At 37.3% G+C, this 15,413-nt stretch overlaps 2 protein-coding genes across 3 annotated transcripts; one reads left to right on the top strand and one right to left on the bottom strand.

The window, feature by feature from the left end:
* Window positions 1-957: 957 nt before the first annotated feature.
* LOC106163287 (uncharacterized) lies at window positions 958-7,979 on the top strand. 2 transcript variants are annotated; one of them, XM_013540831.2, is made up of 2 exons: window positions 958-1,203; window positions 5,764-7,979. In XM_013540831.2, exon 2 carries the CDS (start codon window positions 5,838-5,840, stop codon window positions 6,606-6,608), a length of 771 nt encoding a protein of 256 aa, XP_013396285.2. In that variant the 5' UTR covers window positions 958-1,203; window positions 5,764-5,837; the 3' UTR covers window positions 6,609-7,979. The 2 variants fall into 2 exon arrangements, with proteins under 2 accessions (XP_013396285.2, XP_013396286.2); XM_013540832.2 differs by lacking the exon at window positions 958-1,203 and adding an exon at window positions 2,965-3,329.
* A 3,716-nt stretch (window positions 7,980-11,695) lies between these two features.
* LOC106163286 (uncharacterized) lies at window positions 11,696-15,055 on the bottom strand. Its single transcript, XM_013540830.2, has one exon. It carries the CDS (start codon window positions 14,435-14,437, stop codon window positions 12,962-12,964), a length of 1,476 nt encoding a protein of 491 aa, XP_013396284.2. The 5' UTR covers window positions 14,438-15,055; the 3' UTR covers window positions 11,696-12,961.
* Window positions 15,056-15,413: the final 358 nt, after the last annotated feature.

Genomic DNA, 15,413 nt, shown 5'->3' with positions numbered 1-15,413 from the left:
GTCAACTGTGCTAGAGCAACTTTAAGTGGATGGCACGGCACACCTAACGCATTTTACTGATTGCTAGTTGTTTTACAAACGTCATCATAAGAGCATCGAGCATCTGTTTGAGGTTAATTGTTGTGAATTGGACGAATGTATATTAACCTAAAGGAAGAAGGATTTACAGCACAGTTTTTTTTAGTTATTTTTAACATTGTGGCGAAGCATGATCACGAGACTCATGAAAATTAATACTAATGCGTTTGAACTGTATTTTTGTGCTTCATTTCTACACCTGCCATGCGCTCTGTCAGTTCATCGACTTTCAAAGTAAATTTATGATATTTCTACAGACATTAAGAAAAAGAACGACTTATATTACAATATTTGGACTGTTTAAATCCTTAAATGATAATATCAATATTACCTTTTTATTTCAGAATAAAAGGGCTTCATATATCAAAATAAATTCTTATTGCAACCAAACTTTGTCTAATGACAACAGGTCTACAAATTGACGTGGGCCTAACTTTACCAGTCATTTTTAAAAGTATTTACGTCAAATGCATATTTGTGAATATAAAAGCTTTGTACTAACACATGGGGGTATCGAGGTTGTAGATGTCAGCATCCCCAGGAAGGTAGGCCTACACGTGTTGATGAAGTACATATGATGCACGCTATAAAACCTTTAGGCTTTCGTAGGAATGCGTAATTTCATTCTGAGTCAATGGTTACATAAATGTTGCTTTAATTACAAAGAGAAAATGTTAATGGGTGGTTAAATAAAACTTGCGTCAACACGAGAAACTGCATACTTGAAACAAATTTACCGTTATTTATTTATGCAAGCTGCACCTGTAGAGGGTTTAAAGAGTGTCACCTTATTTTGTCCAAATAGTACCTTTGTTAGGCTATTAGCTTGAGAGAGGGATATCGAATTGTTTTCTTTATCCAACTATTTTATTTGAAGGCGACATTGAATTTCCATTTGTTAAGCGTTATCATTGGGAAATCTGCGCTACAAAGCTGAATCCACAACCCAGTTGACCTTGTGCTATAAGCACGGCCACACGCTACCCGGCAACAATCGCTCACGTCTTGCTCGTTGCGTATTGCTGTACAACGCTAATCATTGGCCCTGTATTGTGTGCGTGTATGTATGTTAATATATCTTTCCTGGCCAAGAAGTTAATGCCACTACGTCCCAGCACTAATTAGGTAAGTGAATTTTTTCATAAATGTCACGTTAATTGAATCTCTATCATCATATGGCATTTGCACGATGAGTTATTGAGGGAAGGGATTTGGAACTGCTCCTTAACAGGAAAGAAGCGTTTGTCAGTGTTAAACATTAACGAATATGCATCACTTTCTTCCTTAAAAGGTAACCTTTTGCCTTAAAGGAAAAATATAACATGTTTTTGGTATGTTTTTGGTATGTTTTTCACTGTTATCGACAGTAAGCCTACTGTTGCTTTTTTTAACACCTAAAATTCCTGCCAGAAAGGCCCGTTGTCTCTTTTATGCACTAGGATCGATAGAATTTTCCAAGATCATGGCTACTTAGTTATGACCATATGTTTTAATTACTTTTCGTCGTCTCATACCGAAAGGAGAAAAAATGTGAAGAGATAAATGGGTCTCATGGGTATAGGATACCAGATATGTAACGTATCTCAAGCCGAATTTTTTACAATTCAAATGGCTTCTGTAAGGTTTTGTCGGTTTCACTTTTGTTAACACATCCTTAACGGAATTTTGTAATAATAATAATAATAATGTATGATTTTACATGTAACTTCTATTACTTACACGTAAAGTACGAATGCATTGTTCCAATCACATGGGCACATGATCAGATACCGAACGTGGGAAAAGTTTCACCTTTACAACAAACCAAACACATCTTCGATAAGATTATACCTATAAAAGATAGTGCGATAAGTTCGACGCGTCAAGTAAAATCGTATTAATGTACTTGCGCTTGCAATGTACTGAGCAAACAAAACATTGCAATGATAGCAGCAACGTTTTCTTTGTATCTTACATCACTGTTTCCTGTAAGTATCGTACAAGTAACGTTTATTGATTCCAAGGTAAACATATAATCGTAATGGCCGCCACGAAGGTAGGAATGAGTCTTTGAAATGCATGGTATTACGTGTAAAATGTTTGATGAAAATATTAGTATTTCCGCAGCCTGTAAGTCATTTACGAAATTTGACAGTCACGCACCGTGATCGACTTATTGTTATCAGAGGCAATGTAGCATACTTGTTTTTATAACATTAACGAGCGTTGCCATAACAACGGATTTGTTTGAAAACTCCGCGATTTAACATGATACTTGCACATCATTCGTGTCATTGGATGTGCACATCGATCATGTTTTAAAATTATGCTTCTGTCAAACCTGGGTTCATTGATATACTGTTATTGCTAGTTACCAAGGTAACAGAGCATACGAATCATTCAAAGTCATCGAGTCACAAGAAAAACATTTAAGCCATTATTCTGATTAATGAGTTTCAATCTGCTACATGGTAAATGGAGCTTTTGTCAAGAAAAAAGGGATCACATAAAACGGAATCCCTAATCACTGAAGGCAATATATCTAAAGGTGTTAATGGGGTTTCCAGAGCCGCCATTTCAAAACATTCCAAACTTGAAAAATGTTTGCACTGAGAATAGTTTGCGATTGATTAATAACTGCACAGGAAATAGTCCTTGGATTTCATTTTTTGGGATAATTAAATTCCATAAAAGCAATATGCACTTTTAACCATGTCTATTTTCATTGGGATATATTTTAAGTTTGTTTTCCTGTCACCATATTTAGCTTTGAAAAACAACGAAGACAAAGAACGTATACTGTGGCAATTCTACCTCAATAGTGTCGTGGTTGCTTATTTACTAGGGATAATATTTGCGTTTACAGTTAATTTGAGCCACTAAACACAACGTTAAGATTTCAAAGAGGTGCGCTTTCCTTGTACACTACGAGTAGAATCTGCAATGTGACAATCTGATTTGTCAATTTTTAGAATAATGCAGTCACCACTGCATACAGAATATTGCATCCGAAACTCTAGAAAAAGACAGGAAAAACACAAAAGATTTCAGTAATGAATGGATATTCCTTATGACCAGTGCGGGTGGTGGAGGATACTGGACTGTCCACTCCACTTATGTAGCAACGTTAAAGACTCAGTGGAATTTAGTCATCAGGAAAGTGTGTCTATGCCAAACATTAGTACACTAAAACCTATATACAATATTCCTGGCCGCCCTCTTTGCATTTCAAAAGCAAGCGCTCTGCCTAGAAACGTTCGGTTGGCTGAAAGGTAAGACTAGATGAATGTATAGTTTTAATTATATCATTTTCTATAAAGACAAGCCTGATTTATTTTCATCCCAAGTGAACAGGTTACTAATCTCAAAATATATTGGAAAAATAGAGAATGAGTATTCTTTATTATTTATCTTTGTTTGTTTCGCACTGTGAGATATTGAAAAACGTCAAATGCCACGCTATCTGTTAAATTTCCTGTAAGGTTCTGTGCAAGAAAAAATTCGTTTGCAAGTTTTGTAATACTGGCGAATTGCCTTTTTTTTTTTTTTTTTTTTTTTTGAAGTTATGAAACGGGTTACTAAAATCAATCAAAACAGGAAAAGACGTCACATTGAAAATGTCATTGAATAGCGGTGCTTTATGGATTTTAGAGTGTTTTACCGTTTTTAACTATAAGGCACAGTTAAGCTGATCGTTAAGTGCTCCCTAGAGATTGGTGCAAAAGTGCGCGCCCGGATGTAGAGATAAAGCTTTTGTATGTTGGCGGTAACAACGTAAAAAGCTCCAATCAATTTTATTATTTGAACTTTCTAGCTCTTCGCAATTTGATATTTTTCTGTGTCGTGTTTGTTTCCATTTCTTCCCTAGCTCCAAAACTGTATGTTTCGAGTTCTAGCTTCCTTTTCGCTCCTGACTCATGAAAGGACAAATTTTTATTTGATGAGAGCAAAAGGTAGACTACGGCGTTGAAAACAGGCAAAACAAACAGAATTAATCTTTGTTGTCCAAAACTATCGAAATAAGCTCTAGATATACACTATAACAATGACATTCGTCTATATAACGAGGCCTCTGGTTTAAGATCAGTACTACTTCACACAGGAGACGTAGGCATGTTTCTACTTACACAGCTTGTTTTAAGCTTTAACAAAACGCTTCCTGTGTTGACCATATCCCCATGATATGACGAGGAGGTCCACCATATGGCTGTATTACGCACACGCACAATGTAGGCAAAAAGTATGATCTGGCTTCCGTTAAAATTGTTCTTTGTTGCGGCTTCTGTATTGTATATAATGTGATTATCTCTTCATGGCAGTACTCCAACACGAACACAGACCACATTAACAGAATGGCACTAAGTTCAACAATCTACATGATATAAGAGCGTTCGTCACAAAAAGGGGGAGGTCTGTTTTAGATTTCCAAATGTGTAAGCGGACAATATTTGTCTATTCTTTACAGAAGCGTTCAAAGTCCTATTTAAGAAATGATAAACCTTTAAAAAGGCATACTATCCATAATTATCTACTGAAAAATATGCACGCATCCATATAAGCCTACAAACATGACTAAATCAATCATTTATCACCTAAATTTGCAAAATTTCCAAGATAACTGGGACTTTTAATATTTGCACAGAGCAGCCAGTTTTGTTTGTCGAATACACGCAACAGCAAGCTATTCCAGTGGGTATTGTCCTATGCTGTTCGCTTTAAAACGGATAACTAAATTCATGCACGACACAATAGTCTAGTTGTGTTTGCGAATGGAATATGTTTGTGGGTTGCCGTATCATTTCTCTGATATGGGAGGTATTGACGCGTAATGTAGATGGATTATCAAACAAAATATCCTGAAAACAAAGATAAGACGACTTAGTTGGCTCGCGATGTGAATATTAATATTTTGATGTCAAAAGCATTTGAAATGCCACACCAGTAGTGCGATTTTTAAATGATATCGTTTTGCCGTTTCCCAAATGACTAAGAACAAAATTTCTAAAAATATTATGGAATAAACAAGATATTTTTTTTATTTTCAACAATGTGTGTTTTTTTTTTTTTTTTTTTTTTTTTTTTTTTTTTTTTTTTTTTTTTTTTTGTGATCTTTTAAAGCGTTGATTTAATTGTATGTAGATATTGAGGCTTAATCTAAAAGAAAAAAGTATTCAGTAATAATTAGAATAAATTTTACGAAGTGATGCTCTCCAATTTTTTTCCCTTCAAAGTGTATCTTTAAAGGTGAAAACGCTGTATGGGAATACTATTTTGAACTAATCAGAAAATGAGCGATTGCTTCTTATCCGACAGTATCTCCCCAAGTCGCGTGAATGATTAATGCAACTCAGTTATGTATCTGATTACTTGACTAACGTAAAGTACCAGTTTTTTCTGTACATTTACGTTAGTCAAGCCTTTCCTTTTGTCACCGCAAAAAATTAACACGGTTCGTTGACGCAAAAACAAACATCTCCACTAGAATATTGTCATAACAGTGAGGAAAAACAGTTTGTGGAAGTTCCGTGCGTTACGTATATACGTTGACATGCATATTGACAATTCTCTTGAGCAAATAGAGACCTTAAGAAGTAATCCCCTCAACTAATATCCACGCCAGGCCTTCAATCGATCCGTTCTAATGTACATTGATCAATGCGACTCGAGTCCCCAATAAATACAGCCATGTGGCAATTATCGTTGCAGATCCCCGTTGGTGACAGGACGAGGAAAAGGTAATTTTTCCTTATGAAAATATGAACCAAGATTGAAACGCATCCATGGTGCTTCCTGGTCAGGTCTCCCGAAAGCAAGCGACCGAAGCGTCCACGCCGACAGACCCCTTGGTCATAGGGAGGGACAGCGCACGGAAAGGACAGTTCACATTCAGCATGAGCCAAAGCATTTCCCCCACCCTCTCTGTCAAGTCTTCGGGACAGGGTCCACACAACTACGACAAATACGCCCGTCAGGCTTGCCAGAAACGGCCTACGGCTGACGTGGAACAATTCTTATGTTTTGTTAGAGACTGTCAAAGTTTACCGGCACGGGAGAAGACAGACTTAGCGCTAAAAAAGAAGCCGCTTCTTCCGGGAATTGGAGAAACGAATCCAGAGGCAAATCATCCCAGTTCTCATGCAATTTTTCCTACAAACAATGATGACATTGACGAGGAGATGGAATTATACTTAAACAATAATGTGCGTAAAAGAACACCTAGTCCGTTACTGGGAAACGTCAGCCCGCGATCAACACAGACATTGGAACCAATTTCGCCTAATAGACTCTCAAGATCACGATCTCTAAAGGATAAAAACAATCTTAACGGAAATGGTAAGAAAGGGCTGACTAGGACAAGATCCGATCCCGTTCGACGAGCAACAGCCCTCACACACCATCTACCGCCGCTGGAACATCAGAATGTTCCCGATAGGCCCTCAGCACCCCCGCCAAGTGTCACTCCTCCATGTCCTACGGACTCTGATGAAGATGACGGTGACTCGGCTGGTGATTGTTGTGAATCCCCAGTGGATTTCATAGACCCACAGTAACAAAAGAGGTCGAATTATCTAAGTGTATTTTTACATTGTATGTCAAGTAATTATTTTGGTTCAACAATGTAGCAAATATGAGTCGTTTAGTTGTGTTTTTTCTCTATAATTTTGGTATTAATATATCAGTATATGTGCTAAACTTTAAATTTAAGAAACTGTGTACAGTATTTGTTATTTAAGGAATGGATTAAGTTAAATTGCATAGCAAATTTTATAGATAAACGATAAAATGTGACTTTTATATGTTGTTATAGTGTATATGTCAGTCTTATTTCTAGCCTGTCCAATTTTGAGACTCAGTCGAAATTTTTGTCATATAAATAAGTAGAGGAGGTCTCCTAATTGATCCTCTCAGTTTGGCAAAACGACTTACAACGATGCACAAGGATGATCAAAGACCGTTAATTGCTTATTTCTATTTGGTAATTAATTGAATTAACTTATATTGTTTGTGTGCAAGAATTATGAAACGTCACACAAGATGTACGTGATTTACCACATTCTTCCACATCATCTGTCTCCAATAATTTGTAGTCGTGGTTGGTTGGAGGATCGACTGTAAAAACACCACTTTGGTTACAGTCTATTGAATCATCAACACTTACCCCCCACCCCACCATGGGGCAATTGGGTTCGTTGGTGATTTGCGATACTGACACACAGTGTAAAAAGTTGTCTTTTAGATGTGTATGGGATATTTATGAGATACTGATGTTAAAAGGGTAGTCAGTTTTAACGGTAACATGATATATTATATGAAATAGTGATGACACCCTTAAGGCAAAAAAATCAAAGACACTATTGTTGCAATGACTTTGGGTCACATCACTGATATGCCACTTTTATTTGTAGCATGTGTGGTAACAATTCTGGCAAATAATCAAAAGATTTTAAGGTTACAACCACCCCGAGAGAAAGTAGCTTTAGGAAGTATAATGACTTGAAAGATCTATAGACATGAAAATATACAACAGAAGTCTTGAATCACTAAAATACGGAAGGTCATGTTCTAGAATGTGGAGAAGTCAAGCTGCCAGCATTGGATTTTCAAAAAATTGAATTAATCTGATAGATTAATGATGGACGATTGAAACACGTTAAACAATTTCTACAATAGAAATCATAATAGTCCAGAGACCAGTTTTACCTCCAGGCATATGACTTCATTGACCAAGCTTTCATGCCCTGCCCAGGCACTATTTTAATATCATTAAAAATTCATACTTGTTCGGTATACGATAATGATTTTATACCGCTAATTCAAAATGGTGCTAAATACTGCAATTAGTACATGTGCTATACTTTTATTTGTCTTCAAAATAATCCAATTAATTATTCATAGCAATTAAATATCACGTTTTTAAGTCATGTGTGAGTTTGTTGAATTTATTCTATTTATTTAGCATCCTGCATTTGGATGTCCACTACTTTAGCCAATACGGATTTCACGTAGCATCTGTTGATTTCTTAGTAAATCAATCAGGCTTTTCATAGGGAGAACAATTGCTATTGGCACCCTCCGAGTTAACGATAAATAATAATTAAATGATGAGCGTTTTTTCCTTATTCTTATCATTGCGGTTAATTGTGCAAGTGTCAGTTCTCTAACGATTGAAGTCTGTTTGCTTTACCACGTCTGTATTTGAATTGGACGCTACAAAAGCAACAACGTGTCAAAACAGTAATTCAAGTATTAGCAACTCTCATACCTAAACCAGATGGTTTAAAATGAAAGAGGAAACTATCTCGAGCGTCATTGATGTAAGCAATGAAAGTTCTTGGATTAAAACATTGAGAACACCATCTGGAAACCCCAAATTGCAATTAATTATAATAAGTCAAATAAAAATTTCTCATAACACATTAAAATAATGCTTTAAAATGTAACATGATACTAATAGACCGAGATAGTTATCACTCTGAGTTTCGCTGACATTTATTATCAGCATTAAAGAGCGTATGCTGATAGAGTTCTGTTATAGTCAGTGATCTGACGCACAGGGTTGATGTGTCCAATGCTACTTAATTAATAGATTTATGGTTATTTAACTTTTTATGACAAGGGTTTTCATAATGAATTAATTGAAAAAACGAGAACATTAGTAGTTGATTGCCATTTAGTCATCTTCATAGCGAAAAAAAAACATAGCGAAAAGGCGAGTTTGAAAATATTTAAAACTTAAAGTATTTATTAACTTCTAGCATATGGTCGATTTACTTTTAAATTTGCCTTAATGCTATGTTAGCATGTCCTTGTCAAGGACGTATAAAAATCAATCTGACAAGCAAAAAAAAATCTTACTGGGACTTATGTAAAAACAGTGAAATGTTTTTAGACTTATGTAAGAAAAAAACTATCGTTATACAACACACAAAATAAAACAAGACGCAGGCAGCAAATCGATATCTAAAATACAAGTTTCACGGTTGACGGACAAGATCGATCATGCTGACAGGCTGTCATTCTGCCGTTCATCTAAGACTGATCAATTCCGCTTAACCCGGGTCAGGCTGGTTACGCATGAAATTAGGATAATGTCTGTGTTTACATGTCCTCAGAAACCTGATGACAATAACATATCATAATTATACCATATTTTTATTCAACAAATATTGTCGATATTATTTTCATAAAATAGCTTCACCTTTGCGATCATTACGTTTATAGAATCTTTGCCATTTTGAATGGCAGAGTGCAATGGACCAACTTTAAGCAATCAAAGAAGCTGATTTTATGATGCTTACCAAGCATGATAGACGGTGTTGAATAGCCTACAGACGAAAATCTAGTCTAGAATAGCGGGGACGCCCTTGTAAGTTGAATAATTTTTTCCGGAAATTATATCTAATGTTGTAAATTGATAGTTTTAAAAACCGAATGAAGGAAAACACTAAGCCGAAACGTTGGAGAGAGGTGGAGACATAGGGCCTATATGAAGCCGTTTTTTAACACAGAAAAATTCCCTTGCAATGACTGATTAAAAAAAATCAAAGTACCATCTTGCCTCCTAGTCCGACAGAATCGGGCAAATGTTTATCCGTATTAAACCTGTTATCCGCCTTGCTAAGAGCCTCATGTTAAAAGAAAGGCTCTGAGGCAGTTTAATCTAAAAGAGAAAATTATCGATCACTTGAAAGGGCTCTCGGGGTTTTCCTGATCAAAAATATCGACAGTTTTCGTTAAAAACAAGTTAAGGTGCAACTATCCGGTTTGGCATTCATCATTCCCTTCTTATTAATTGAAATTGAAATGTCTTTATGTCTTAATTTTTTTTTTTTGTATTTCGCAAGACAACATGTTGTCGAATGTTTCTAATGCGTGTCCGCTTTCGACTACGAAATGTAATCTGTGTGACAACATGCGATCGTTCATGTGAACTTTTCCCCCGGGTTATTTACCCCATTTATCCACCCGAATTCTAAATACATAACTCCAGGCAGAATGAAATCAATTTCATTTGAAACAATGCCATTTCTTTATCTAACAGTTATTGATATACTCTCAAGGGCCATTGTTTTCTTGTTTATTAACATGCGTTGTAAACTTGACCACTATGTGATCAGTCGCTGCAATTCTTATCAGACGACAATGGGAATCTTAAATGTTAACCTGTAGTGTGTGTGTGTGTGTGTGCACGCGCGCAAGCACGTGTGTGCGTGCATCCCCCCGCGCACGCATTTGTGTGAGAGAGAGATAAAAGAGAAAGTGTTTGCGTGTTCCCATACAGAAGTGTCTATATCTATATACATCTACTGGAAGACCTGCAGCGTTCAAGTGGTCTCTCTTTCTAATGCCAGTTGGCAACGAAATATCGAAGAAAAAGAACCAAGTCCCTGTTTTGTTCATCGCCTCCGTTGAGGCGGTGGCTATTAGGCGGGGTGAAAGACCTGTCGGACCGGTCAATAGATCAGCGATTGTTATAGCCTCCGGTAATAGCTGAAAACCAGTAAAGTAATCGGATGAAATTAATAACTCTCATTTTCACACGTATAAAATCGATAGACGGAACAAAAATACACGATTCAAATGTTTAATAGAAATAAAGTAGTCGCCAGAGTCATTAGGAATTAATGGAACTTAAACAAAATGAGAGGTAGAAAATTATTATTCTTGCGCATCGCAATGAAAAATCTATAGATCTGCTTCTACGTAAGATTTCGGAAAATAGCTGCTCTGCGTCCAAATTTAGGTCCAGTGACGTCTTTTAAGTCAAACACGTACCTACCTGTACTCAGTATTGTACTCAATGAAGTCGTTGAGTTAATTAACGGAGAGTGATTAAATATGCAAATCACTTCAATAATGTTTATTCTTTTGGAAGAACAGGTAATATTCGATGCATAGCTGTGGTTAATACTGCTTAGCCGGCGCCTAGCTTTGAGGGTCTACTTCAAAACGATCATTTAATATTTAATCACACATGATTGTTTGCGTGGAAGTTAATTAAGTCGCGATAGCACATTATTAGCGATGTAAATCTTATGATCTGTATTGGCTCTTTCTCCCAAAACAACCCCAGCACAAATACGAACCAGTACAATGAAAAAGCCGTATTGTAGCCGACTTAGTTATTCAAGTAAATTTTGAGAGAAGCATTTCATACATCACTGAGTCTATGAAACTCTACATAATAACATATGTAAATGATACTAAATGTACCTTGGGCGCGTGCACGCTCAAACTGCTGTATGCGTTTAGAATGGTTTGGCTTCAACACTGTCTTAAGTCTCAGTAGTATTACTTGTAAATGACATCAACTTATCTCTCCTCATAGTCATATACACCAAAGCCTTTGTGAAATTAATTGATAAAAGAGAAAAATGTCAAAAATAGGGTCGGCTGTTTAATGAAAATATTCCTTTTTTAATAGATATTATTTCTTTAACAAGTAAAGCAAAAACTTATTTGTCAAATACACGGCTTAAATGGTATTTTAAAATAACAAAAGTAAAAAATCGTACATTCAAGATAATCAACAGAGAATGCCACTGCGCGTGCGTGTGCGCGTGTACCCCCTAGTGCCCCTCCCCTCTTCAAAATATTATTAAATGATATTTTACAAGGAAAAATAATTAAGACCATCTGTTTCTTTAAGAACTTTAATTTTTCTTTCTTAATATACAGTTTGCAATGTATAAAATGTACAGCACCGATAAAATGCTCCTTTACTATATAGTTGATCCTTACAAAGGACAAAGTACGCCATACATACAAAAAAAAAAAGAAAAATAAGGAAAAAGGCAGTGCTTGTGGCACTTGTCGTAGTAATAAATTGAACAAATCACAGACAGTACGTTTACAACGCTATCAAATTACATTCCATTACTAATCGGTCACAAATTTCCTTCACTTGAAATGATTATCATGAAGCACAGGCTTATCAAAATTGTCTTACAGTATGTATATACCTGTAGATAGTTTTTATATGAGAAATAATAACTTAACTCAAAAGTTTAAACAGGGTCAGTGATTGTCGAATATGTAAATTACGATTGTAAAAAATATATCAGACCGAAATTCTTTTCGGTTGTTTCATGTTCCTGTACGTTGCCGTGGCAGCTTACCGAGATAAATCTGTCCCAGCTCACTTATGTTGCATATTGTAACCACAATGAATTAACAAAGGATGATTTAAGCAAATATAGGACAAAAAGGAACAGAAAATGAAAACTGGTCCGAACAAACAACACTTGTCAATATAGCCTTTGCTTCATTCAAGCCAGGATCAATTTTGTTTCTATTCTGTCTTGTTCGGCAAATATAGCAAAGTATGTGTACAGTAATTTATGAGTAGCGTCAATCGTTTGCAGCTTATCAGGTTTTACAAAATAAATACTCGTGCTAAGAAAAGGCATTTCAATTTATAGTTAAAGTACTTAAGAGAACATTTAACACGGATTAATTTCGTAATATAATATAAAAACAGCTTATTATATCGATAAAGAGTGCACCATTAAAATTCCTTTGGCAAGTCGATCCTAGGAGTGGCAGTTGCAGTAGTTTTAAACAATGAAATCACATAAAAGCAAATACCGTTTGTAAACATTAAAGGTACAATACTAATTGTTTTCCCATTGGCCTATGCTTTTGACACTTTGTCAAAACAAAAGCAAATATATCATATTTGCAGGAAAATTTTCAGATTGAAGAGTGAAACGTGAAGCTAAGGCACATCAATAGAATAACTGTGATGACGTAGTTCGCTACCTTAAGATATAGATACATGTACGCTTGAAGGCATTACAAGAGTTACTGTACATAAAATGCTCATCTATACTCTAAAGGTATATCACAACTGTATCGTGTACGTTTTTTGCTTTTTTTTTCAAATAAAAATCTAGCACATGCCCTAACCAACGAGAGATTCTGCAAAACTGGCCCCAGTAGGTCCTCCAATCAGAGAGGTAGCTGCTGGAACGTTTTTCTTGATCACTTTAGAGTGTTCAAGAGGGGGGAGCTTGAGCACCTTAATGGGGCGACCCCTCCCCCTAAGTCCACTCAAGTCGGAGAGTCCTTGGGATTTTCGCATTGCCCCCGCGTTGGAATTAGAGAAGCGTTCAGAAGCAAACTTGGTGTATATGTTTGGATCAATGATGACATCGTCCATCGCTGGGACTGTTCGGACCCCTATAGCACTCTGTGTGTCGTCCAGAGAGATGTATCTCCTCACTGCTGGATGACCTCTTCTGTCTGTTTTGCGGTGATGTGGAGTCCACTTTATAACGCGGTGGAGGTTGGAATCCTCTGCGGTTCTCGTCCGCATTACTCGTTCCCTGAGAGGGTGCTGGGACTCCCTCTCTGGGGCAACAGGAGAGAATTCCGTTGGGATAGTTTGAGACTGGTACATAATATTGCCCGTAGAAACATTATTGTCACTTGAATATAGAGAAGCCTCAGAATCGCCTGAGCTTGTACTCTGGAGAGAGCCGATGGTGGTAACTCCATCGAGTGACAAAGATTGAAGCTGATTTGTGATTTCCTTTGGTTCAACAGCTTCACTTTCTTCTATAGAGTTCCCTTCTTGCCAAGTCAGTTTTCTTGTCGGTGGGATTCTTTCTATGGGAGATGACGGTCGGGCTGGCGCCACCATCTCGGGACTTTCCCGTCCGTCTGGTGAATACCGAACTTCGCTACTGTTCTTGGCACGGAGTTCTGCCGACCTGTTAAACGTGGTGGAGGGGGCGCGGGGGGCGATGGGTTCTGCGGTGGGCACCACCACCGGCTGTCTTCTGGGGCCCATGGCGGATTTCGGGCGGATGCTGATTTTACTAAGCACCTTCTTTTCAGATTGGCGAGGTGTTTCTTCGGCAATTTCAGCTGACTGGATCGCCGTTGTTTGTGTATCCATGGTTCCATTATTTTCAAATTCAACAGATTTCATACGATATCTCCTGCGTCTAACATTGGCGGTGGACAGTGCAGTACGCACCCTGCCGTCCTGTTTGTCATCAGGGTTGTCCATCGATGTTTTCGACCGTCTATGTAGGTGTTGCGGCGGTCTTTCTGGAAGGATGTCCGTGCTACGACGAAGCTCATACAACCTCCTCGGACAGAGATTGGTGTCTGTTGACGAGATATTCACATCATTGTCTTTATCGCCTTCACTGTCACTATTCAAAGCAAACTCCTGGAAGCGTTTGTTCAGAGTTTCTTGATCTTGTAAAAATCGCATCAACAGGTCCCTTTTAGACTTTTTGAAGGTGTCATTCATCTCTGACAAGACGACTTCAGCTCCATCTTGTTCGTCTGACAGCGACTTAGAGTTAGACGCACTTCCCTGATCCAAGCCGCTGTCGTTACTACTGTTACTTGAGCTGTCACTCATATTTAAAATGAAAAGTTACTCTCACGGTGGCGAATATTAACTAATAGTTTTACCATTCGGAGGTCTGACTGTGATATTAACCTTATCGTGCTCCTAAGCGTTGCCTGGCGAAGATTCTATGATGGTATGTTATGCAAATTTGTCAACGTCAAACAACCGCTCGGGTATATTGCTTTTAAATTGACGTCCTCCACAGTTTCGTTTCCGTAGAATATAGTTCTCCAACTCTGCGTCTAATATTGCTTTTCTTATGTCAGTATTCTAAAATCGTGAGATTTACGTGAAACACGATCTGTTTGAAGTTTCCTCGAGTTGCTAATGAAATATCCGTCTAAAAAAATAGACTATACCTTTTTACATTATAGTTGACTTCAAGGTTATACGTGTCCTAGTTAAAACAGTTGCTGTCATTGTCCTAAACTTTGATGACAGTGGAAGACATTTAGATAAACATATTGCTGTCCACTGACTACACGTCTCCTCAGCACTGTAACCACTCTTTGGAATGTGCGAGTCCTAGTTATCAAAACCTAACTCTAACCTTCAGTAGACCTAACATAAGCAAGCGGGCCACAGCAATGCAAACACAACCATTGATTAAGCTGGAGTTCGAATAATGGGCGCCCTTGACAACACCAAAACACAAAACGCGCGTTAGCTATCGCTCATTTAGCATGAACGGGGCCATTGAATTTCAGTAAGACGGCTTCAAATTCCGTTTAATCTACCGTCAGGGTGAAATGAAAGGAGGAAATGAATAACCTGAGAATTTTTCCAAGGGGAGCTTGCTTAGATTAAAAACATATTCTTCGTGGCAGGTTGTGTATCAAATTATTGTATGGATCAAGTTCCATATATAGGCCCAATGGCAATCACAAACTGATCAATAACCTAAGGAAAACATGGTACAAAATCGCGGAGAGAAGGGAAAAGTCAAAACGATTGATTTGTGAGAATAAAAACGTATAGAATCAAT

The sequence above is a fragment of the Lingula anatina genome, chromosome 2 (assembly GCF_051362555.1).
Source record: "Lingula anatina isolate TDL-2025a chromosome 2, LinAna3.0, whole genome shotgun sequence".
NCBI lineage: Eukaryota > Metazoa > Brachiopoda > Lingulata > Lingulida > Lingulidae > Lingula > Lingula anatina.
Note: the sequence above shows the minus strand (reverse complement) of the source record. Positions and strands in the feature narration are given on the sequence as shown.

Bases quoted from the DNA above. Each gene is read 5' to 3' on its own strand.
- LOC106163286 (XM_013540830.2), bottom strand. From the start codon at position 14,437: ATGAGTGACAGCTCAAGTAACAGTAGTAACGACAGCGGCTTGGATCAG.
- LOC106163287 (XM_013540831.2), top strand. From the start codon at position 5,838: ATGGTGCTTCCTGGTCAGGTCTCCCGAAAGCAAGCGACCGAAGCGTCC.